We start from the raw sequence: 25,167 nt of genomic DNA, 5'->3' as shown, positions 1-25,167 counted from the left end.
CCCCCCCCCCCACCCTCCTGGGCTGTCCTGCCCATGTCAGATCTTTTCTGTCATTTTCTTTCACATCAGTACTTGTTAGAGGTCACCGGCACCTCGCCTCGCTGTCCTCCATCCTTCACCCACTAGGATGTGTGATGGTTTGCTAAATGATACTCACAGAGATAGGATGAACATGGTATATCTTTCTGAAAATTCATTTTGCTTAGAGATTTTGGAAAAAATATATTATGTTTATTTTAAAACTAACATAGGACAGTTGTTTCAGCCATATTCATAAACACATGGAAATGTGAGTAGGTGACTAATTAGACATAAAATGGTTTCCATAATAAAGGAAACCAAGCCAAAGGAAAAAAAAAAAGATCTTTACACAGAATTAGATGTAGATTAGCCTATATTTCACAGCACTCCTCAAACCACTGATCTTAAGTTTTTCTGCAGCCAAATGAGAATAATAAATTTTACTATTAAATGGCTCTGTGACCTGCCTAAGGCACTTGTTCTTTCTGGAATCTCCTGTTTACTCAATTACAAGAGTTGGACTTCAGGATCCCTAAAATCCTGCCAAGCCTTAAATAGGTGATATAATTCATTAGAAAGAAGGAGCTGAAGAAAGGAAGGTGCTATATTGCCTGTCATTTGCTTGTAAATACATCAATATGGATATTACACTGTTGACAATGTGCAGGTTGACGATAATCCACACCCTCAAGGAGGTTAAAGTAGTACTCAAAGTACTAGGAAAAGGAACACACCAGCAGTAGTTAGCATTTGAAGGATCCTAATCAAAAGTCTGTAATGGAGAAATATCTGTGGCGGAACTGTAAATATTGCTATGTCAAGCCACACCAGAGGGTTTGTTGTTAGTATAAAGGATACTAGAAATTATCTTTGCATTGGTGAAATAGAACTATAAAAATAACTATAGGTACAAAATTATGGCAGGCCCAGTGAACTAACTTTTGGGGTAGAACCTTAGACTAGAACTCTACTTGGCCCTGGGTCTCTTTCACTTAATAGAAGATTCCATTGGCTGACCCAGCTCTGCCCGTGTTTCCCAACCAAGGATGGTTTTGCCCTTCAGGGAACATTGGTCAATGTCGGGGAGATTTTTGGTTGTCACAGCTGGGGAGGTGGCGCTACTGGCATGCCATCAGTGGAGGCCCAGTAAGGGACTGCTACACATCCTTCAATGCACAGAGCAGTCCTCACAACGGAGAATATCCAGCTCAAAATAATGACAGTGCTGAGGTTCACAAATCCCGGGGTAGACATTTGATTGATCCATGATCGATCCTGGCCTTCCAATTATTTGGCTGCAAATAATTGCAGAAATGTTTCAAATGAACAAGACATTTGCTGGAAAGCCTGAGAGCACAGAGCAGAGACCACTACACACTTAAAACAGGTGGGATGGCTATATTTGGGGGCTTGATAGCTAACAAATGAGAATGTGTGGAGAATTTAGTTTGAATCTTGAATTATTTTAAAATCATCAGGGACGTGTTTGTAGTTCCCACTCACTTCTAATTATCAAAAGCTCTGGATATTACCTAAAGAACCTGACATTTGTGAATGGCCAAATTGGCTCAGGTCGGTTCATAGAAGGAAATGAGCCAGAGGGGAAAGTATAAGGGACAGGATAGGGGGAAGCCTGAGACATTTTCAGACTTTCAAGCCACTCTGACTCATTCCCACTGGGTAAGACCAAAGATGCCAAACACCCAGATATAAGGATAATTTCCCACGTTTTCATGTTGCTCATCAAAATCCTGAATCCCACACACCCTAGGGATGACAAAATGCTTATTTCTCTACCCCCATTCCCACCATACATGCCCACTTCTCCATCACCACCCAACACCTTACAAGGATAAAGTATCAGTTGGTCCTCCTGGCATGATTGTGGTCTTTGGGCTCAAAGCAAAGCTGCATACATGTCTAATTCATGATGAGATGGATCATTAATCAATCAATAGAGATGACCCTCAATCACTCAAAGAGAGGAACCCAGGTAGTTAGTGTGGTGCTGGAGCTCAAAATCTACAGAGAAATACCAACATGTTTTATCCTCAGTCTGGTACCTCCATATTGTTATTTTGACCTAGCAGTTTTAATAGTACTAGATCAAAATAATAGGCTACCCTTGAAATTTGGGTTTCTGCTTCCTCCAGGGTGAAACTCTTGTGTACAAGAAATACTGACCTTGATTTGGGATAGAACCTCCTCCTCCGAGCTGGATCAGCTTATAACCAGGCTTGGCTCAGAGCACATTCCTTTTAATAAATAAAAGAAAACGACAACAGCAGCCATAACGATGCTTGGAGCTCACTTTTGGGTGAAGGCACTGAGTAGAGTGTCCAGGCAACTACTTTCTCCAGGCCTAACTGTGCAGTCAGTTGTGGGTTTGCAGGACTGTGAACTGCATAGAGAAGCAAAGCTGGAGAGTCCGTTTCCATTTTGGAGATAAATGACTAGGCCTAGGCTGGATAGCTTCCCATCTAGTCTAAAAATCTAACAGTGATATTTGGGTACATTTTTAACTCTAAAATATGTTGATATTCTTTATTCCATTTTATTACTCTGCAACCCTGTAGGTGATAAGGTTGGGTGACAGGAGGTAGTCAGATATTATTTTCATTTGACAGATTAGTAAACAAATACCAAGAGTTTAAATGATTTCATACTAAAATTACACAGCTAGCTGGATGGTCAGTCCAAGCCTGCAGCCAGAATGCTCCAGATCCATTTTCTACCCACTAACACAATGAGTGTCAAAGTGTGATCAGAGACCAGCAGCATCAGCATTGGCCTGGGAACTTGTTAGAAATGCAAATTCTTAGATTCCAGCCCAGTCCTACTGAGCCAGAAACTTTGGGGGTGGGGCTCTACAATCCGTGTTTTAAAAAGCCCTCCAGGGGCCGGCCTGGTGGCGCACTGGATAGTGTGCCGCTTGGGAAGCGCAGCGGCGCTCCCGCCCGAGGGTTCGGATCCCACATACAGGCCGGTTCCCGCTCACTGGCTGAGCGAGGCGCGGGGGCAACACCAAGGGTTGCGATCCCGTTGCCGGTCCCCGGTCCGGTACGGGGGCAACACTGAGGGTTGCGATCCGTTGCCGGACACGGAAAAAAGACAAAAGACAAAAAAAAATAAAAATAAAAATAAAAAAAAAGCCCTCCAGGGGGTACTCATGCCCCTTGAGTTTGAGAGTCATTGCCCTAGGGGGTGCTGTTTTCACCTGCCACAAACTGTTCTCATACCTAATCCATCATGTTTGTTTCCAGTGCATTTTAACTCCACAGAATTGCCACAAAGTCTCTATCTACCTAGGAAGCCTAGTAACCTGAAGCCTGGACCACTCAGGCTGCTTAAAATCTTTTCTTTTAAACTTCTAGAACAAGTTCTTTGCTGATTGGGGGATGGGAACCTCAGCTTTTCTTTTTACTTGATCTACCCTGGAACTATGGAAAGAAAGCATATCTAAAAATGTTTCTTTAAAAGTCTCTTCTACCTGATACCTTCAATTTGTTCATATAATAACTTTATACATGAAAAGCATATAAAATATACATTAAAACTTAAAAAGATCTGAAAAAGAACACCCACACACACACGTGGGCGCACACACACTTACATACAATGCTGGACACATAGAATGTACTAATTAAATATTTATTGAATTTATTAAAGACTTCTTAAAATCAGAGAAGGAGAAAAGTAAATGCCATGAAGTCCTGCTGCCCATAGGAATCTTTATTTGAAATCCTTTAAGAAGACCTTAAAGGAATAATAAAACTATTGTGTCTGATGTAATGCAACCAACATAAGGATTTCATCATATATATATATCATCTGAAATAGAAATGTGAGCATTTTTATATCTTAGTTATTCATTAATCTATTGGTTCATTCATTCAACATGCACTGAGTGCCCACAATGTGCCAGGCAGGCACACTTCTAGGCACTGGGGCTAGTGTGGTAAATGAAGATAACATGCCCTTGCCCTCATGGAGCTTACAGTCTATGGGAAGGACAGTTGGTTATACAAGTGATTTACAATTAAGTGTGATGACTCTTGTTACAGGACACATTAGGAGCACATAGCAGGATAAAAGAGCCATGTGAGGGTAGAAAAATGATCAGGGTCATGCGTGAGGCTGGAGGCCTTGGTCCTGGGAACCCCTATTCAAAGCAAGGCTGATAAAACTTCTCCCAGCTGGGCCGACGATGGGAAGAAGAGGTTCAAGTGCAGGAGGCGCTTCTCCAGTCTGGCCGACACCAGCAGGCGAATCACTGCCTTGACCTTTGGGAAAGGATGGAGATAATGGTGACGGTGAAAAAGATCATGCCAGCCGTGCCTCCAATCATCAGGCTCAGGACGCTGCCATGCACCTGCATGGCCTGACAGCGCTCCCCTGTGTAGAAGAAGGCATGTCCAGAGACGCACCTGAGGGAACAGGACACAAGGGGAGTGTGGGAACTACCTGGGCCTCAGGTGCTTCCCAGCAACAAGCATCACCGCAGCAATAATAGCAGCAAACACTTACGAGCGGTCCCATGTGCCTGGCCCCATTCCAAGTGCTTTATAGGAATCAATTAATTTAATCCTGCAACAACCCTTTGAGGTGGAAGTTATTAAATGACTTGCTCAAGGTCACACTGTTAGGAAACATTTCACACTTGAAGTTTAGACCCAGGAGGTATGCCTCCAGACTCAGTACTCTTGGCCACCAAGGATTCAGGAGGAAGGTTTGGGACACTTAAAGAATACATTGCCTGACACCGGCTAAGACTATAAGCTACAGGGGAAATTCCCCAGACTGAGTCTGACTTAATGCATTAGATGTAGCTTGAAAACTTCTAAACAGTATTAATCAAACTATAAGGTTAGCATACAGCTGGCTATCTCACAAAGTTGCCCTGAAGTTTACATAAGATAATGAGGACATTGTTCATATGAAGGTATTTGACACATAGTAAACAAATATGACCACCCCTTTTTTTTTTTTTTTAATCTCATTTGGTATAAAGATCAACTAATCTCAGAACCAAGGTGTTAATGGTAGTGTTTTATCCATTCCATTAAAACAACCACCCTTGGTTTTAAACATTCCTATTAGAAAGTCTACTCAGAATTCTACAGAGCAGGGCCAGCCCATGGCTCACTTGGGAGACTGTGATGCTGATAACAAGGCCACAGGTTTGGATCCCTATATAGGGATGGCTGGTTGGCTCACTTCGGAGAGCATGGTGCTGACAACACCAAGTCAAGGGTTAAGATCCCCTTACCAGTCATCTTTAAAAAAAAAAAAAAGAGCAGAATGTGGCAATCAGAAGTCAACATCTCCTTTTATTAATACTGAATTACCTTACCTTTCAAGGCTTCATCTCTAGTCTGGGAATTGACTTCTTAGAGATCAGTGAGCAGTAGCAAGTTTGTTCATTTTTTTCTGACCCAGACCCCTTCAAATACAGCTTAATTGTGTTCCCTAGTATTACCTTGGAAAAACTTACTACAAAAACTCCAGGCAGCAGGTTTGTAGGAGAGGAGTACTTTGGCTGACCAGAGGCTGACACCCAGGTGGCAGCCTTTGCCTCCCTTACCCTGGGTAAGATGAAGCCAGTTGGGGCACATATTGTAATACCTGGCATTCAAGGATCTATCAGGCAAAGAGGTGCAGACCCATGGCCTTGGAGTCCTCAAGAAATGAGATAGGTATTCTCCAATAAAAGGAATCAGAGGGCTCCTTGGGAAAGTGATTGATTCTAGGGCTGGGGGAGGGAAAATAAAAGATGAGCCTGGAGCATCCTGTGGTACCAGGAAGTAATATTGTGTTCATAAAAGTATGGGAGCATGTGGAAAGAACACAGGAGCCAACATGGAAAAGCTCCTTTTGGCTCCCAAAGGCCAAAGATGGAACACTCTAAATAACAATTAATAATAATAATAATAAAATTATTCAAATATAGCCCGTGTAATAAAATAAATATTTGATTCCTTTGTGATATGAACAAATAATTGCATGAATAAATTAATGGGGGAAGGGAACCATTATTCTTTACAGAAGAATTCCAATTAGTGAATGTGGAGGAAGTGGAGCAAATAGAAAATCACCATTAGAAGATCCCAATGGTGATTATTGAGGCCAGGATCCACCTATGGACACTGAACTTAGTAGGTGAGGATCTGAAGAAAAGCAGGATGTCTGCACGATCTCAGAGTGTCTCTCCAAGATGTATATTAATTACAGTGGGAGGAATAATAACTCATCAGAGGGTAGGCCCAGTGCGCACCCCCTTGGCCAGGTGATGAGTGTCAACATCTATGGTAAGGACAGGTGCGACATCATGGACCCACTTACACGACACACTGAGAAGGGCGTATCATATCCTTGTTATTCTTGCCCAAAATATACCACCTCAGTCTAATTATGAGAAAACACAGGACACACCCAAATTAAGGAAAAATTTACCAAATAACTGACCAGGACTCTCCAAAAGTGTCAAGGTTGTGAAAGACAAGGAAACACTGAGGAGTTGTCCCAGATTGGAGGAGACTAAAGAGGTAAGAAAATTAAATGCAGTGTGGGATCCTGAATCCGATTCTGAAACAGAAAAAGGACATGAGTGGAAAACTGGGGAAATGTGGATGATGTCTGCAGTTTAGCTAATAGCTCTGTGCCAATGTTCCTTTCTTGGCTCTGCTAATTGTGCTGTGGTTGTGTAAGATGTTAACATGAAGGAGAGCTGGGTGAAGGATATAGGGGAACTCTCTGTAGTATTTTTGCAATATATCTGTAAGTCTAAAATTGTTTCAAAATAAAAGTAAGAAATGAAGACACAAAGTGAAGATTGAAAAGAACACAGAGGAAATGTGGCTGTTTTGAGACAAGCAAAATGGCTCCTACATCTGTTATGTTGTGTCAAATGCAACTGATGCTTCTGTCATCACATACGTTTCCTTCCATGAAACGTTTTTTAGGTATTTATGCAAAAACAAACACTACAAAAAGATTTATTAAATATAGCAAACTGTTTAGACAGACAGACCTGGACACAAGTTCCAGCTCCAGCATTTACCATGTGTGTAATATTCGACAAATTACTTAAGCTTTCTAAACTTCAACTTCTTGATGCACTAAATGGGGATAAGCAGAGCCCTTATGTCATGGTGAGGATTAATTTAGACCATGTATGTACACAGCTCAGGAGAGCACGTGGCACATAGCAGGCAGCCAACAATATCAGATTTTCTCATTACTGTTATTGAAAACATGACTATAATAATAGTACCACAGAACTGACAGATTATAGACTAGTAATAACAATTAATAATAACAACATCTGCAGTCAGTGAAGATTTAAGCTTGGTCTCGGGTCTGACTGTACCAGGTCACAGAGTACAACCTAAAAGCTCTAGGTTAATTGCAAGCACTGTGGTGGAGTTAGAAATTCCAACAACATCCAAGATGTTACTGACAATGCCCCAGAGGTGGGAAAGGGATCAAATTCAAGAGACAAGAGACTTGGGGCTCCTCTGCCCCGCCAGCACATACCCACCGACCCAGGGCACATCTGTGTAGAGTCACGGAAAATGACAGGCCGTGACCATCTGATGCAGTGGCTGCTCTAACCTGTGACTGGCCTTTTACCAGGGGTAAGCAAACACTCGGCTCAGGTTGGCTGAGCCACCACCTGCCAGCCCTGGCCACGGAGCCTACCTGCAGCTCGCCATCCCCTTCACATTCACACAGACGCCTTCATTTTGGCAAGGGTTTGGGTCACACGGGTCTCTGAAGTACTGTGGCCAGTTGTGGTCCTCCAAGGGGCCTGTGTTCTCTACTGACCGCTTCTGTCGGCTGAGCTGCCCTGGCTCCAGGCCACCGGGTAGGGCTTCCTCTAGCACAGCTTTTTTTGAACCTTCTCCTGAGGCCTCCTGCTCCTGGCCTTGGAGAACGAGGCCGTCGGGGATCAGTCTTTTGTTTGCAGTGGGAACTTCAGTCTGGCTGAGGTGGGTGATATCTTCAGGGAATAGATAAAGAGTCATGAGGAAGATCTAGGATTAATAACTGGCTATGGGTAACTTCCAATTCTGAAGAAAATTCCCTGGGCTGCCTCTATCCCTCATGAACATCACCCTTAGTGACATGGAGAGGTGGCTTTGAATCAAGCTGATTCTCATAATACCAGCTGTTTGTCTTAGGGTAGTCCAATCACATTTTTATTTATTGAACTTACAAAAAGAAGGGTAAAGTTAGCAGGGATAGACTGACTGAAACTAAATTGAAATCAACCAACTGTCATATCTGATAAGTTATCAAAAAGATGACACTAAAATTTTCATGTCATGTCTACGAAGGACAGTTAAAGATGTGAGTCCTTGCCCAATTGAATAAAACGTGGTTCTATTACAACACCCCTTTTTTGTTGTCTGTTTTCCTTTAACCTTCATGAGTTGCTTCAAAATCTAAGTAAAATCATTATAGCCCTCCAAGCGTAGGAATATTTATTCAGAAGACAGCAAAAGTACCTTCAAAGTCCACAAAAATGATGAGGTCATCGTTTTTAAGGAAACTCTTCCTTTTCAGCATTTCATGGGTGATGAAACTATTCCACCCCAAGGTGATGCTTCTAAAACAATCACAGTCAGTATCATAGGATCCCACCAAGGATGGCCTGTCCCACATGACAGCGCCATTTATCTCTGTAAAGTTATAAGTAACATAAAATCACATTACCCACTTCACTTTCCAGTTTATCTTTAATGAGTACATAGGGCTTTGCTAATCAGGGAAAAAAAAAAAAAACTGTTGGAAAGAATCAGGTTATTTACTCTTTCCAGGAAAATTAAAATTCAGAATTGGGAAGTAGAAGGGGCAGAGAATCACAGCTCTGAATGGTCAATTGCACACTGCTGAGTGACTTCCGTAAGGAGGAGAAAGGGACAGCTACTGTTTCTTTTTTTAAAAGTGTAAGGCTCTTCTTTTGAAAAAAATAATTTGCCCATTCCTTTACTGATGTAAGCTTACTTGAGTACCTAAAACATTTCATGGAAAAATAGAATTGAAAGATAATACAAATCTTTTCATTAACTTTTTGAAGTACCCTCATATTTCATGGACATGCTAACATTCAGTAACATTTTAGGAGTCAGTACATTAGCTCTGTACAGAGTGTGGCAAATTCTGAGTATTTGATAAATGATTAGCAGCGTCTTTCTTCTCAATTAGACTGAGATCAATGAGGCAGGAACTACCTGATCCACTTGTATTCTAAGTACCTAGGTACCTAGCACAGAGTTGGGCATATCAAAAAGCTCTCAATAGATGCTTGATGAGTGAATTTAGGAAAGGGAAGGATGGTAAGAGGGCATTGAAAAGCTTAACTTAATACTCCAAAGTGACTATGTTATTGATATGCCCAAGGAGAAAACGTGAGAGCAATATTATTCTTTCTTACACACATGAGATTCATATCTGTGGGCCATTCTGGGTTGATGAGCAGTTCATAGTTATGTTCAAATCACCTACCTGAAGATGTGTGCAGCTTGGAGGTGGTGAACGTCATGCTCCGGGACATCCTATTCCTGACATCAGAGTCCTGGTCAAGGATTGTAATTACAGCCTGTCTGTTTTCCACTGGCCATTCCAGGATAGCGTCATTCTCCCCACTGCACAAGTGCAAACCAAGTCTCAAGGAGCCAGAGCTTTCAGAATTTACGCTGTGGGGATATAAGGCCAACCCCAAACCATATCCCTCTGAATTATAAAATCGAGGGCTCCAGAGATGGTCCCCTTCACTTGTGCTCTGAAGGACCTGGGAGAAATTGTGTATTGTCCAAACCCCTGTGGGGCAGGGAGTTTCTGTCAGAGTGATGTCATCCAGGTAAATTCCCCCACTTGAGTTCCCAGGGTCACCTCTGGTGCCCTGGAAAAGGTAACGAAACTTCTTTTCCTCGTTAAGAGTTACATGGGCAATTTTCCAATTATGGTCAGCATCTCCTGAGGATAGAGAATAAAGTTGGTGACAATTGTGGCCCATGTTTAATGAGCACTTACTGTGAGTCTGGCACTGTGCCAAGTGTCTTACATAAATTATCTCATTTAATCCTCACAGCCATTCTATAAAATAGGTACTATTATAAGCTGGTTAAGTAACTCTTCCAAAGTCACAATCTAATAAGGGAAAATAGGTAAAAAAAGACATACTATGACTTATTTTAAAATTCATATTCAAATCTTCATCATTAATTTATTTGCCACTGTCATCTAATTTCATAGGTTCTGGGTTTCTTCTTGAGTTTGCTAGTAAAACTGCACTCCACCCCATAATATTAGCACTGAATGCCCAAGTATTAGGTTGAACCACATAAAATAGCCATTTTGTAAGCCAAAAGACAAATAACAGTAATTCCATATGGTCCTACGTATGGCTTGTTGCCACAAAGCTCTATGGAAAGCTTCAGAATAAGTAATAACTTATAGGACAGACTGGATTTTGCCTACCCTTTATAATATCCAGATTTTTTTTCTCTCCTTCATATTATCTGAAATTTTACCAAGTAGGGGATCCAAATAATCCAAAGAGAGTCACCATTATTCAGATATCCACATTCTAGTGATGATTAGGTCTACTGGCTTTCTTTGAGTGAGAATTTTGAATAAAGAGCTGAGATGAGAGGGTGAGAAGTCTGTTTTAAAACACAGATTTTTGGCTGGACAGTATAAGAAGCCAGATGGAGTTTTAAGGGTGCTGGCAAGAAGAAACTGCCTGGCCAGAACAACTCAGAATTTTCCAAAGATATGCCCTCACTTTGATATTTTTCACAGAGTGTACCATAGAATTGAGCTCAAAGAGAAGTAAAATGCTACTTTACAAGTGAAAATCATGTTGGCTAAAATGACTTCATACAGATGAGTGTTACAGAAATTTAATCTGAAATGAAATTGGCAAGAGGGCTTTGAAAATGCCTTTGTTTCTCCTTCTGTACCATCTAGTCAGAAATCTACTTTTTTTTTTTCCTTTTTGTCTTTTTTACTGACCGGTAACGGGATCGCAACTCTCAGTGTTGCGCCCGTACCGGGGACTGGCAACAGGATCGCAACCCTCGGTGTTGTGCCCGCACCGCACTCAGCCAGTGAGCGGGAACCGGTCTCCACATGGGATCTGAACCCTCAGCGGGAGCGCCGCCGCGCTCTCAAGCGGCGCACTCTCCAGTGCGCCACCGGGCCGGCCCAGAAATCTACTTATAAAGCTACATTTTCTCCAAAACTAAAGAACCCTTTTATCTCCCTTTCTCTCTAAGGATGACTTCAAGGGACAGGTCTAACAATATTCTGTCTCCCAGAGTGGAGCTGTGTGGTTAGTTACAAGGATACATAAGAGGAAGGTGGAGAAAGCACACAGACCACATCTGTAACATACACATCTGTGTGACTTCTGTCTCCTGGGGATGCACTACAGTCAAGGGAGGACTTGAGTGCAACAGGTGCTAGAAAGTCTGGAATAGGGACAGTGATACAGGATTGGAACAGTTTACCAAGCAGGGTGATAGATGATGGAACTACTGACAAGAGAATAAAGATTTCTTTCTTGCTAATGAGTAACTGCCTTTTTTTTTTCTTAATATGTTTTGTTTCAGTGAAATTGAAATATAGGAATATGGTGTTGGGAGGAAGACCTGAGAGTATACACCATTCAGGCAGGGACTCATCTATAAAATCATCAAAGTTTCATTCACGTGCTTCCACAGGGCTGCCCTGAATCAGTCAGGCAATACTAAGATAGAGACAAATTTCAACCCTGTTAGTCCAGAATTGTCATCTATATGGGGGTCCTAGCATTAGTAAAAACGTAAGAGTGTGTGTGAGTACAAGTACATGTTTGTATGTAAGCATTTTGCATGAAAATTTGTATATAAGTATTATGTATATGATATATATGTTATAGAGAGATATATGTATCAACACATATTTTGTATGTGAGTATTTTGGTTACAAAACACATTTTTTTTTTTTTTTGTCTTTTTTCCGTGTCCGGCAACGGATTGCAACCCTCAGTGTTGCCCCCATACCGGACCGGGGACCGGCAACGGGATCGCAAGCCTCGGCGTTGCTCCCGCGCCTCGCTCAGCCAGTGAGCGGGAGCCGGTCTGTATGTGGGATCTGAACCCTCGGACGGGAGCGCCGCCGCGCTTCCCAAGCGGCGCACTATCCAGTGCGCCACCGGGCCGGCCCTACAAAACACATTTTGCAAAAGTCAAAAGCTATTCGAAGATGGTTGTAACTAAAGCTGAATACCACATGAACACTAAGAGATATTTAACTAACCTTTTAGAAAAGTTTTATTGACAAGCCAGTATTGGAATGGACTACTTTAAAAATCCATTCATGTGGTGCTTCCAGGAAACTTACAAAGACACTTTGAATTCAATGGAACTCAAAGTACAGCAGTATAAGGAACTAAATGAAGCATGAGATAGTTGTTTGGTTGATTTTATGCTTACAAGGATATTTCCAGCTTTAGATGAAAGTGAGCAATAATAGATAATAATATTGAGATTCTAACTCACTTTCTCATTAAATATTTACAATCATTGGTAACATAAATTCTCAACTCTTAAAGGGCATCCATCTGTCATCCTTCCATCATACCAGCTATGATAAATTTCATCCGGAAAAGTAAACCCTTCAAAACCATTATTTGTGGGCTACCGCGTGGCTTGGGTAGAGGTGATTTGGGCACCTGTTCTTATGTGCGACCTGTAAGGAAGCTTCCACGCTTCAGGAGCAGCAGCTTCTTCTAGAAGTATACAAAGAATCTTTCCTTTCTCTGAACTCATTTTAACTGAGAAATTCATTGTTGAATGTAAAAATAGGAAAGCTTGTTTCTCGTTTCCTAGTTATGAATGAACCACCACCACAATAAGAGAATGTAAAGACCTAGCTTTGTAACACTGGACCTTCATTTACAGACAGATTATTCTCACATCCAACTGACTACTTTAGCCTTATAAGGTTTTCATGCTGACCTCCTTATAGAAATATACAGAGTAACACTTCGGAACATGTAAATAATTACAGTGAAGTTATGCAAATAGCTTTTTTCCCACCAACTTCACCAGTAGCACATTAAATAACAGTATCATTCAGTTTTCTGAAACAAATGCAAAAACACTTATCATGGGCTATTTAACGACGCTCTCATTCTCTAGCAGATGCATTTCCTGCATCACTTTTTCCTTCCGCCCCGGTCCAGGCTTTCTCCAAAGTGCTTGTAAAACTTGGATTTAGAAATTCTGATTGACCTCTCACAAAATTATATTTCAGCCTCACATAAACCCTCGATGCTGCTTCTGACTTCTGAGTGGTTAAAACATTCAGAGTGATTTAAACATGTCAGACATTACGCCAGCCTCTTGGAAGAGGAGGAAGGAGAGGAAGAGGACAAAGAGGAGGAGAGAGCACAGGAGAAGGAGGAGGAGGATGGAGGAGACAGAGGAGGTGTGAAAAGAAGAACGGAGGGAAGGGGCACGATCTTAGATTTTAAGCCAAACCGGTCCTTGTGTGCAGGTCTCCAGCTACCTCGAAAGGTTTCCATCTTGACCAGCTTGCGAACGTTGCCCGTGCTGTCGTCCCTCCTGACCCAGACAACGAGTCTGTCTGAAGGGCTTCCTGTCATTTTATAGAAAAACTGCAGGCACTGCTGCTTCCTCTTTGGGTAGAGAATTCGAGACTCCAGCAGGGCTGCCTCTTCCACTGACCCCGAGCTTGTGTCGAAGAGCATGGAGTAGCCGGCACCTGTGGAGAGGGCGTCCCCACATCTCATCTTTGGCTTCCCACAGCCCTGGTGCTGTCCACCCCGCCAAGTGAAATAGTGAACAACAGCCATTATCCAGGCAACTAGAGCTAGAATTCTTTGGGAGAAAATAAAAAGAAGCTCGTTGGTCATAAATATTCTCCATCAGTGGACATACTGTACATAAGCTAAAGCTGAAGCTCTCCACTGTCTCTTTTGATTGCCTTTGCTCCCAAGGTTGTGACATGCATAATTCTGACTCAGGGAAACATGGGCTTCAAGAAACGTTTGATGGAATTTGGAGGTCAATTCTGTTTCCCTCGATGACTTTATTGTTGAAATTAAAGATTCATTCATTCCAAAGAAAAGAGTTGGTCTCTTAGTTGTATAAAAAACTGTGAAATTCAAAGGTTTAGGATTTGGATTTTAAATATTCACAATGACAAAGGTTCAATTTTCCCTGTTTCTAGCCTAATCACTGGGTGTGTTCTCAGTGGTAAAGAATTATTTTTGCCATATTTTCAGAAGGAGCATTCAAGACATAGTAGGGCCTAATCGAGGACTTCTCCTGAATGTAAAGGAAAGTTTTGGGAAGACACTGAAAAAGAGAGCAAAAAGTATCTACATTAATGCCAAAACTGGGGCTTGCCTGGCTCAGTTATCTCAAAACTCTTTCTCACAAGCAGGTGGCTAAACACATATGTCATTTGGAAAACCAGCACGCTTTTCAAAGTCAAGCACGATGAAAAATGCTTGCCTATAAAGAGGTCCTTTAAACTGTACTCCAACAGTCAACACTTCTCTAAATGCCCCAATCAAAACATTTCACAAGATACAAATAAAGTGAGCACATAGTACAGTGCTGGGTATTCCAGCTATGCTCCCTGATACTCTGGCAGTACTCCTGATCCTCCCTGCTTCATCCTGCCTCATTCATGGAGCGCCTGCCTTCCACACCAGCACCAAGCAGTGATGGTCTCAATAAGCATTCCACAAAGTTTGAAAATATCTTAATGGCTTTAATATTACATCAGGGAAAATTATATTTCCTTGCATGTTCTTCCCAGTACTTGAACTTACTAACCTGAGACCAGTGCATTATGAATTACTGAATGCTGGGGTTAGAAAAAAGAAGAGCTCACAAGGCTAAGAGGTTTCCAGGTGGTCCTTGCTCAGGAATCCTACCCAGGTATACTAGGAAGTATGAAGTGAAAGTCAAATAACTCAAGCCTGGGACTCAGAAGTCCTGAATTCTCATCCCAGCTCTGCCACTAACTAGGTGTACTTTCATTTCTCTGGGTTTCAAATGGCTAGTGGGTTCTATCCCAAAGGATTCTTTAAGCTCTTCCAGTCTATGCATCTTCCTGAACAATGCACATGCTCTCTAGCAGAGGGACATGGTTCTATTAAATGCCTCCTATGGAAGAAGCATGATGGCTGGTCAAATTAACCTGATAAAGCTTTTCCAGATATTTCTTCTGGGGTGTTATCCTTTCCTTTTCTACTTGTTAAAATATTCTCCCAGCAGGTTTCTCTCGCATAAGGATCACCCTTTTGTTTAGCAGGAAATCGTATATTAGCCTAGCAGCAAGCTCACAGGAGAGGTTGGACTAAAGGCTACAATGGAAATTTAGAGAGAACTTCAGGCTTGGATCACCCTTTGGACACTTGGGATAATATGTTTGATAATCTGATGTGAGACAGAGACTTTCACCCATTGCTGAGGTTAGAGGAAGAGTGGCAAAGAATTATGACCTAAGACATTCCCTCTGGTATCCTGGCATCTGAGTGACAGGCTGGGTCCCTTCTATGAAGGAAATCTAACCAACTCTTAGGCAGGCATGGACTAAAGGACTTCACAACAGTCCAGTCTTTAAAAAGCTATTATAATCTGTGATACCACCTGCTTCCAAATGGCTTGAGATGATTTTGATGACAGGCACTTAATAAAGGGTTCCTAAAACAGAAATAAAAAATAAATAGAACATCTGGAAAGAAAGGGAAGATGGAAAAAAATGCAGAGTAAAGCTGCTGATCTGCAGCTGGAATTTAGTATGTGTTATTGTCTTCCATCTTCACTGAGAGGTAAGTACCAATATCTCGATGTTCAAAAGCAAAGAATTAAGAAAAAAAGCACTCACACAACAACTTCCTGTGGTTACAATGAGTAAGTGGTGGAGCCATTTTCAAACTCTAGTCTGTCTGACTTTATGGCTTTTTCACTACCCAAACCATATACGGGAACTATCTGAAGCTGTGCATCCAATACAGTGGCTACTAAACACTGTGGCTACTGAGTGCTTGAACTGTGGCCAGTCGAAACTGAGATGTGCTACAAGGGCAAAATACATGTCAGAGTTCAAATACTTAGTATAAAAAAAGTGAAGCATCTCATAATAAATTTTATATGAATTGCATGTTAAAATGCTAACATTTTGAATATATTGGGTTAAATAAAATACATTATTAAATTAATTTCACCCGTTTCCTTTAACTTTTTTATGTGACTATTAAAAATTATTATATATGCAGCTTGCATTATATCTACATTGGATGGTACTACTTTAGAGATATTACTCTTATTATGAAATCATATCTTATCAATGATATGTCTGTATCAGTTTTTTCATTGCTTAAATGCATCTTTCTTTTGCATGCCCAGAGCCTGGTTGCTTTTTATTGAACTAACAATTAAGATATGAAAAATGTTCTTTGTCCTTGTCTCAATTTTCGAGTTTGAAAACTAACATTCACCTTGAGGCAGACATGCTGGCTGGCACTACCTAATTGAACCTCTTGAAACCACTTCAATGTCTTTACTTTCCATCATCACTGACCTGTGCATTGTCCCAGCAAGGTGTGATCCTCTTGTTCAGCCTGAGCACTGTCTTCATGGGCCCAGTCAGCATCATCTCTGGTGCTCTGAATCATCCCACAGATGTTTGCCTCCTCAAAAGCACAGTGGTCCAAAAGAGTGTGAGTTGTGGCTGCAAATGACATTTTTGTCACCCAGTTGAAAATATAAGCCTTCTCATTCCAAATAGCTAATGGCTTAAGCCACTGAGACCTCATTGTTCAAATACAACCTTATTACTAGCCTTTCTTTTTCTCGACTTTTTCTCAAATGCAAATCCTACTATCATCAGATTGATCTTAGAACTTGCCAGCATAGATACAGCCCTACCCAACTCACAGAGTCAAGATGAGAGACCTATTAATCATTCTTTGCTATGTAAATGCCAACCCTGCACTCTTTTAGATCAAGAACAAGGTACTTATAGTTCTGGGCTTTGTACTTACTTAGTAGGTCTTCTGTACATACCTACTGAACAGAATTAAAAAATGTGTCTCTGAATACTCATGGGGTCATCTTAGAAAACAGTCCATCCCATAGAATTGGGTTACTCTAAGGAATAACTAACCTTGGTAAAGAAGTTTGCAGGACACAAAACACTTGCAAGCCCATCACCTATCTCAACTTTCAAAAAATGATGCACCCTTCAGAAAGAAGCTAAATAAATTAGACAGCAAAAACTCCTTATATTTGTCCAATAATTTCACTTTACAAAACACAACTACATGAGTGATTTTCATAATCATCCTGTGAGATAGGTGTTATAATTATTTCTAGTCTAGAGATAAGCCAACAAAGAAGGTGATATAGTTTGTCTATGTTCCCTTAACTAGGACATTTAAAAAGAATAAAGACAAATGTAAAGGAAACCTCTAAGGCTGAGAGAATGTCTGTTGAGGCTGGTTTACCCAGTCCTCAAACTTAGAGGTACTCACTGCAATTGTACATTCGATTCAGCCTCTCTAAATCGATGGCACTGAAATCCAGGCGCTGCCCAATGATGGAGTTAAACGCAGGGATCTTGGTCGTGATGGTAGGGACACTTTCATTTTTGTTAAATGAGTAAGGTGCGTAGTGCATCACAGACTCATAATCATAGGGTGTGTTGAGGTCTGTGATGAGGCTGTCATCATAGACGTCAAAGTTGTTCTCATAACCTGTTAGGAAGAGAATCCACAGGCTCTGCTCAGTCATATTATTTCCCCATCCTTTCCTCTTTGACTAGATACTCAGAGAACCCAAAAAAGGGAAATAATGCATCTTTGATTTAAATATATATACATATTTCATAATTAATATAACATAAAATTAATGCACATTAGTAATTGTTAATATTAGTTAATATCATATAAATATAGCACATAACAATGTATATGAAATTATTATAATGACCATAAAACACACATGTTACAATATATAAATATGAAAGTACTTCAAAAACTTCATGGAAAAATAGAATTAAAAGATAATCATAATTTTTTAATGAACTTTTTGAAGTACCCTTGTATATAGATATTATAAATTATTAAATATATGTATATATGGTTGTGTGTGTTTATAAACATATAATTGTGTACATGTGTGTACAAGGCTTTCAGAAAGAGAAGGTAAAGTAGCAAAGCTCAGGCAGGTGTTCCAAATGTCAGCATAAACATTTTTTGAATCCAGGAAAATGTTCAGGATTAACTATATCTGAGATATGTCTTCCTAATAGCCAAGTACCTCAGCCCCTGAGTCTGCCCATACCTGTACCTGGCCAGCTCTTCCTAAGTTAGGAAGAGGAACTTTGAGGAGCAGATAGAAAGGTGAGCCGCTGGCAAGAAAGGAGCAGCCCATCAAGCAAGGCTCACACCCTCTGTTCCAGAAATAGCTTCATGGGGAGGAAAACAAAATAGGAAGGAGAAAATTTATTTTCCTATCAAAATAGGAAAGATAAATGTCTTTCCAAGATTAGCGTGAGTAAGATAAGACATGACATGGTCTGAGGAGCTGAACAAAATAACTGATCAGATAGATGATCTTGGAATTGACTATCAGGAATTTATTGCCTCAGCTGCAGTAATGGAAAGGTCTGCAGATTTTTAGTTTCCTTCTTGCAGAGTGATAGGGAACCCGAATGAGAATGCTCATAACTCTTTCAGTCAAAACCTCCCATCCTCACATTCTTCTCCTTCTCTAGCTCCCCATCTAGTTGTTTTTAACAGTTAGAGAGAAGAAAATATATCTTTCAAAGGCCTCACACACAGGTACATGGAGGACTGAAGAAGTATGTGCAACCCAGCAGTGCTCCAGCAGGTGCTGGAGGAAGTCTCCAAATGCTTTTGGAAAAACCATGGTGTGGTCCACACCATGCTCAGCCAGTGAGCGCACCGGCCATCCCTATATAGGATCCAAACCCATGGCCTCGGCGTCCCCAGTGCCATACTCTCCCAAGTGAGCCACAGGCCCAGCCCAGCAAGACCTTCTTTTAACTGTAAAATCAGAATATTGATGTTTCATTCTCCCAACTTATGGAGATTTTACTGAAGATTACTTGAGGGGGATCAAAGCATTTGCAAAGGTAGGACAGGACTGAAAGAAATAAATGACCTAAAAACAGAGAGGGGAGAAAGTAAATCCTTCCAGAGTAGTTGGTCCTACGATGTCACTTGAGGCAATAGAATTGTAAAGAGCATCAAGGTGGTGGTGAGGACTGGGGCTTGAGTATGGGATCTCCTGGTGCCTCTCAGTGGCACCTGAAGCAAGGTGCTTTCAACTCACTGGATGTGTTTTCCTTAATTTTCCATAAAAACATCAGGTAAGAATAGATTATTTTAGTCTTTATTACTCAAGGATTCTTATCAGAATGCTTTTCAAATAAATGTTTTGAATAATGTTTAACACTTTATCCAACACAGTTTTGTTGTGCCTACTATTTACTGAGAGCTGTGCTGGGCAGGTGGTGGCTCCCAACAGTGAGTAGGAAGGGCATGGTCCTGCATTCGGGGAACTTATAGCTAAGAGCCTTAAAGAGGCTGTAATCCTCCAAAACTAGGGGTCAGTTGGCAGACTTTTTCTATAAGGTATCAGGTAGAAAATATATTTGGCTTTGCAAACCATATGTTCTCTTCTACAACTACTCAAGTCTGCCATTGTAGCACAAAAGCAGCCATAGACAGTACATACACAAATGGATATGACTGTTCCCATAAAGCTTTATTTACAAAACCAAATGGATATGGCTCATATCCACTGGGCTATAGTTTGCCAACTGTTGCTAGACCTCAGAAGTTCAGTTTTTTCCTTAGTGGAAGAGAACAAATTTGTAAAACACAATTCTGACTCAGGAATGGAGATGGACTTGGGGAGAGAACTACATTGCCAGTGTACAGTGTCTTAGGTTAAACAGCAAGACTGCCACCAGCTGAAGGTGAAACACAGTAAGAGTTGTACATTACCCTGATAATACTGCCCTTGTCTATAATCCTACTTGATTTGATGTCTCATTTGAGACCAGTTCTCCAGTGATTGCAGGCAATTTAGATATATGCAATTGCACCTGATGAAAATATAGATAGGAGATGCGCAAATACATGTTGAGTAACCCGTGCTCAACCCAGGGCTAAGCAAGTCTACAAATGACCCCGGCAAATGTGTTGGCTCGCTCTGATAAAGGGGACCTCCTTTGGCCTAAAACCATCTTTAAAAGCCCTAACCATTATCTTCTTCTAGACCTGGAAGTGGGAATATTTTCTGCTTTCTCATGAAATGTTCACCAAAGCCAAGTGTATCTACAAGAAAGTACGAAGTTCAGTCCTATAGGCAAATGTAGACAAAGTCTAATTGTACACTGATTCTCACAATCATAGATTCAGTCCTTTGACCTATGGCCCCATTTTCCTTTCCCCTCTGCACACACCCAATTATAATACGATTACCCCTGGTAGACAGATACATTAAGTAGTCTGATCTGTTATTTCATCTCTGGGTGAATACTCTCCAAAACTTTTCTAGATTGGACTGGAAAGAAAAGAAGAATACCACTTGGACTCTAGCTCAGTGGTCATGTGGTAGGATTCCACATTCACAGATTTATCAGAATATGAAGGACTTGGAGTAACGCAGGCTGAAAAACCTCACAGGTAATTTCGATATTTTTAGCCATCCATGTCCCTACCTTCTGTGAGAATCATCGACCACCTTACTCCAAAATGAACTAGTTCTGGTAGAAATATTTTGAGGACGCATATTTAATTTTATACCTTGACCAGTTCTTCCAAGCCCCTAAAAGTAAAATTATTACAGATGCACTGCAGGATATGAACCCACAGATGAAACTGAGATCTAAATAAAACAGATACCTACACAAGGCAATTATTTGCTTTATGAAAGCCATATGTAATAAATTAAGGCATTTCTAATTAAAGTTTTACTCATCTCTTACTACCAAAAATAATGCTTTTCCACTCCCTGAACTAATTCCTATTTAAAAAATAGGAATCTTCAGAAACACAGCATTGACTTTTCCCCCAGCACATTAGGAAATGGTTCAATAAGTAATGTTTTAGTGTGCGCAAAAGCACTCTACTGAGTTGTCTCAAACAATTAAGGAAGGCAGCATTCAAGGGAGTCTAAGAAAACGAAAGAACATTGACACTGTTAGAATAACATAACTGCGGGCCGGCCCGGTGGCGCACTGCTACAGTGCGCCGCTTGAGAGCGCGGTGGCGCTCCCGCCGAGGGTTCGGATCCCACATACAGACCGGTTCCCGCTCACTGGCTGAGCGAGGTGTGGGCGCAGCACCGAGGTTTGCGATCCCATTGCCGGTCCCGGCCCAGTACGGGCGCAACACTGAGGGTTGCGATCCGTTGCCGGACACGAAAAAAGACAAAAAGGAAAAAAAAAAAAAAGAATAACATAACTGCATAATACCTGAGATAAAACTGAATTATTTTTTTTGCAAAGTATGGGTGGGGGCATCAGAGGAGAAGTGCTTAGAAACAAGGAAGAAAAGACCATTAAATCTTGATTAACCAGAACTCAGATTTAACACAGAATTAACCAATTTAAGCGAGAATTAACACAATTAGGGATGTAATTTCAGATAAAAGTATTCATTTTGTTTTTGTTGTTTTGTTTTAAACATCTTTCATTGATTTGATAAATCACCAGAAAAAAAAATTAAAAAGATAATTCTGGAGCATGTCCAAGGGTCATTGTATAGTCAACTGAACCTCCTCTAGCTTTCTAAAGCCACAGGAGATTTTACATCCAGAAAAATGACCCTAACGTCCTCAGAGACCTAATTCATTTTACCCACTAAGACAGAAAATTAAAGTGTTTTAGATAGAGTTCAAACTGAAACACTGATGCAAAGAAAAGCTTCTGATTAACTTTCATTTAACCCCCACATAGTGGTAACTAACCCTACACCGTTCCCTGAGACCCTTATCTGGTATCAGTTATCACCAGATCAATACAGTCCACAGAAAAGGCCAACAAATCATAACCTTTCCATAGTCTGTGTTCCCACTGGAGAGGCTGAAGCTCCTGTCCACACACAGATTTGGCCTGGTCACCCCAGGGTTGGTCTCAACAAGTGATAAAGATAGTAGCAATCTCCATCCAACCACGTTGGGTTCATACACACCTGAAATAATTTCATCCCACCAGATGGTCACATAATCATCCCGGTCAGTCCTCGACTGCTCATGGTAAAATCCCAAAGCATGCAGGATCTCATGTTCGATGATGGCCTTATAGGCACACCCCTCCCCGATGGAAATGGTCTGTCCTTCTTGATGGTCACCAACGTAAGACCAGCACCTTTAAAGAGAAGAGGGAAATTTTCTACTAGAGAATTCCTATGTGGCTGTAATTTATAGGATTCCAGAACACAAATTAGAAGGAAGTTATGTCTGATTATGAAAGGAAATTATCAATAGCATTCACATATGCAGATGGTTCAAAGACAGAGGAATGCTTAAATAAATTCCCTCTAAGGAATGTTATGCAGGCTTTAAAAGGGATGATTTATTATAGAAGTGGTACAAGCTCAGAGGCAAATTAATCTCAATAATGCACCAAGGTTGAAAGAAGTAAAATTAGCATCCCACCTCCTTAAACCCACAGGGCACTTTAAAGAATAACACTATTGACTTTACCCAAAATATTAAGTTGTCTGAGTGGTGGTGGTGGTTGATATGAATTTTCTCTTTTATAGTTTAATAAATTTTCAAGTTTCCTGTAATGATCAGACTTAAGTTTTAGGATCATAAAAAGAACTTTATTAAAAAAGCAAGTTACTCAAGTTCATACCTTTGGATAGGCAGATCTATAGTGATATGACAGCTGAGAGTAGGCTGCCTAACTTATTTCTGAAGGGCATCAGGCAAAGAGGACCCATGACTTGCCTCAGAAACCAGTGGATTCAGGAACTTTAGGCAGATTCCCTAAATTCCTCATGGTAGAGTCTCTTGCCCTCTTTCCCCCAATTATTTTGTCTTTTCTCATAAATCCAATGAATATTTCACCTCTATTAGCAAATCCAAAGCCTTCCACAAATTGTCTCTTTATTTGCTTTAAATTGTGAAATGAGGATCTATATTCTAACCAATGCTGAGCAGTGTGATAGATCTGCTGATCGTTTTAAATGCTACCAACAGATCGGAAGTTCCCTGGAGACAGTAACATGATCTTACCTGCCATTGTTTGCCCCAAGATTTCTAGCATCACATGCCTTTAATGGATTTGATTTTTACTCAAAGATGGAACTTATCTATTTATTTTCTAATAACTTTACTAAGGTGTAATTTACATACCATAAAATTCACCAATTTTAAGTGTACAATTCAATGATTTTTAGTAAGTTTGCTGAGTTGTATGAACACAACCATATCAACTTGCCTCTCTGAGAGTAGCATTTCATTACCAATTGAGTTTACTCTGCAAAATATCCACAACTCAGAGAAAGCATTTATTATTTATCTTTCTTTATAACCCTCCCCCAACAGAATGCAAAGCTTCAGACATACTGAACTTCATGAGTTCTCCAAGCGAGCCAGATTCATGCTCGTGTTTGCTCTCTTCTTCCCTTTCTCTCTCCTCCTGCTCCTTTGCCACCTTCCTCCTCCCCTCCTTCTCTCCCGTGTTTCCCATCCCCAACTGTCCTTCCCTCTCCTCTGCCTCTATGTCCTCCTCCTCCTCATCTCTCTAACACTCACCTTGGCTCTCCTTGCTGCTTCACCCACACTTAGTTGGAGGTCCCGCTTCTCTCCTGCTACAGCCCACGGCACTCACCACTGTGTACTAAAACTATTCTCTCTTGCTGGTCCACCACTCCCACCTGCCACCTATAAAGCTTGTGAGGTCTAAGACTGCATCTCATACTTCTTTATACCTGCAGACCATACTTCCTGGCACATAGTAGGTGTTCTTTTTTTTTTTTTTTCTAAATAAAAGAATGAGCTAAGAAAACAACTACCCAGGTAAGTTAGGTATTTAACTTGTGTCTAAGTAGTCATCAGCATTTGGGTTTTCATTTTTTTATTGCTATTTTTTGCATACTTTTTTTCCTTAAGTGGCTATGTCATGTACTAACTTTCCTTTTCATCTCTATTATCCATCCACTATTAACATAAACCCCATGCTTAACCATGGCTAACTAGACAACCAGTATCTCCAGGTACATATCGAAGACACAAACCTACAGTGTCACAGTAGATGGTGGCTTTGCTTCCCAACATCTTTTCTAGCCCAGGTTGGTTGACCACTGAAGAAAAAAGACTTCTTTATTAATATGTTGCTCATTTCTTCTCAGAAATAAGTAACTATGAAGAGTAAATTTATGTCTAGAACTTTTCAAAGAGGTCCAGACAATGGAGTACTGCGGGGGCGCCTCCCACTCATAAGATTACTATTATTTAGAACAGTACCTTAAAGAGGGTGTAATTTATACTTCAATAAACCTGACTTTTAAAAAACTACTGTAAGTTAAAACATGAACTAAACCTAGGAAAAGAATTGAGATACTTCTCCCTGGGGCCCAGACATATCCAAACAATTCATTACTGCATACAACGTTAAAAATGTTATGTATGTTAAAAATTCACAGTGAAAGATTTGATTTTGCTTTTAGTTTCTTTCCAATTTCTCATTTCAACCTTTGAAAGAGATGTGCCCTTTTTATAAAGCAAAGGATGCATGATTTTCTCACTCCGTAAAATTTCACACTAACCCATCAAGCTGCTGAAATATGATATATGAGCTCTCTCCTTCATAGGGCTTGAAATCCACACAGGACTTGAGGCGGAACATTTCAAAGGCATAGAGAATGGTTGCTTTGGCATTCAGATCTGCAGAAATCAGTAAAAATATCAATTAGCATTCTTCAAATCTTGGATAATATACATAGCTTATAGTTTAGAGAAAATCATGTAACTACATAAAATCTATAGAGGTTTATTATAGAGTTTTTGGTAGTAAATAGATTCCTTGGAAACCAAAATTAGCTGTGAACATAAATATTAAGTGCAT

The 25,167-nt window shown here is 40.6% G+C and overlaps 1 protein-coding gene across 1 annotated transcript in view; it reads right to left on the bottom strand.

Moving 5' to 3' along the window:
• Positions 1-3,757: 3,757 nt before the first annotated feature.
• MEP1A (meprin A, alpha (PABA peptide hydrolase)) overlaps positions 3,758-25,167 on the bottom strand; it is a 36,595-nt gene continuing 15,185 nt past the window's right edge. The window contains exons 6-14 of the mRNA XM_008575973.1: positions 24,869-24,986; positions 22,283-22,458; positions 17,588-17,809; positions 16,636-16,785; positions 13,585-13,800; positions 9,532-10,002; positions 8,532-8,705; positions 7,723-8,023; positions 3,758-4,448 (exon numbers count right to left, since the gene is read on the bottom strand). Coding sequence (XP_008574195.1) covers positions 4,292-4,448; positions 7,723-8,023; positions 8,532-8,705; positions 9,532-10,002; positions 13,585-13,800; positions 16,636-16,785; positions 17,588-17,809; positions 22,283-22,458; positions 24,869-24,986 — 1,985 coding nt within the window. The 3' untranslated portion in view covers positions 3,758-4,291. The remainder of the gene's footprint in view (positions 4,449-7,722; positions 8,024-8,531; positions 8,706-9,531; positions 10,003-13,584; positions 13,801-16,635; positions 16,786-17,587; positions 17,810-22,282; positions 22,459-24,868; positions 24,987-25,167) is intronic.

This window comes from Galeopterus variegatus, unplaced genomic scaffold (assembly GCF_000696425.1).
Source record: "Galeopterus variegatus unplaced genomic scaffold, G_variegatus-3.0.2 Scaffold1268, whole genome shotgun sequence".
In the NCBI taxonomy this organism is placed as follows: Eukaryota; Metazoa; Chordata; class Mammalia; order Dermoptera; family Cynocephalidae; genus Galeopterus; species Galeopterus variegatus.
The sequence above is the reverse complement of the archived record's forward strand: the minus strand, read 5'-3'. Positions and strand labels throughout refer to the sequence as shown.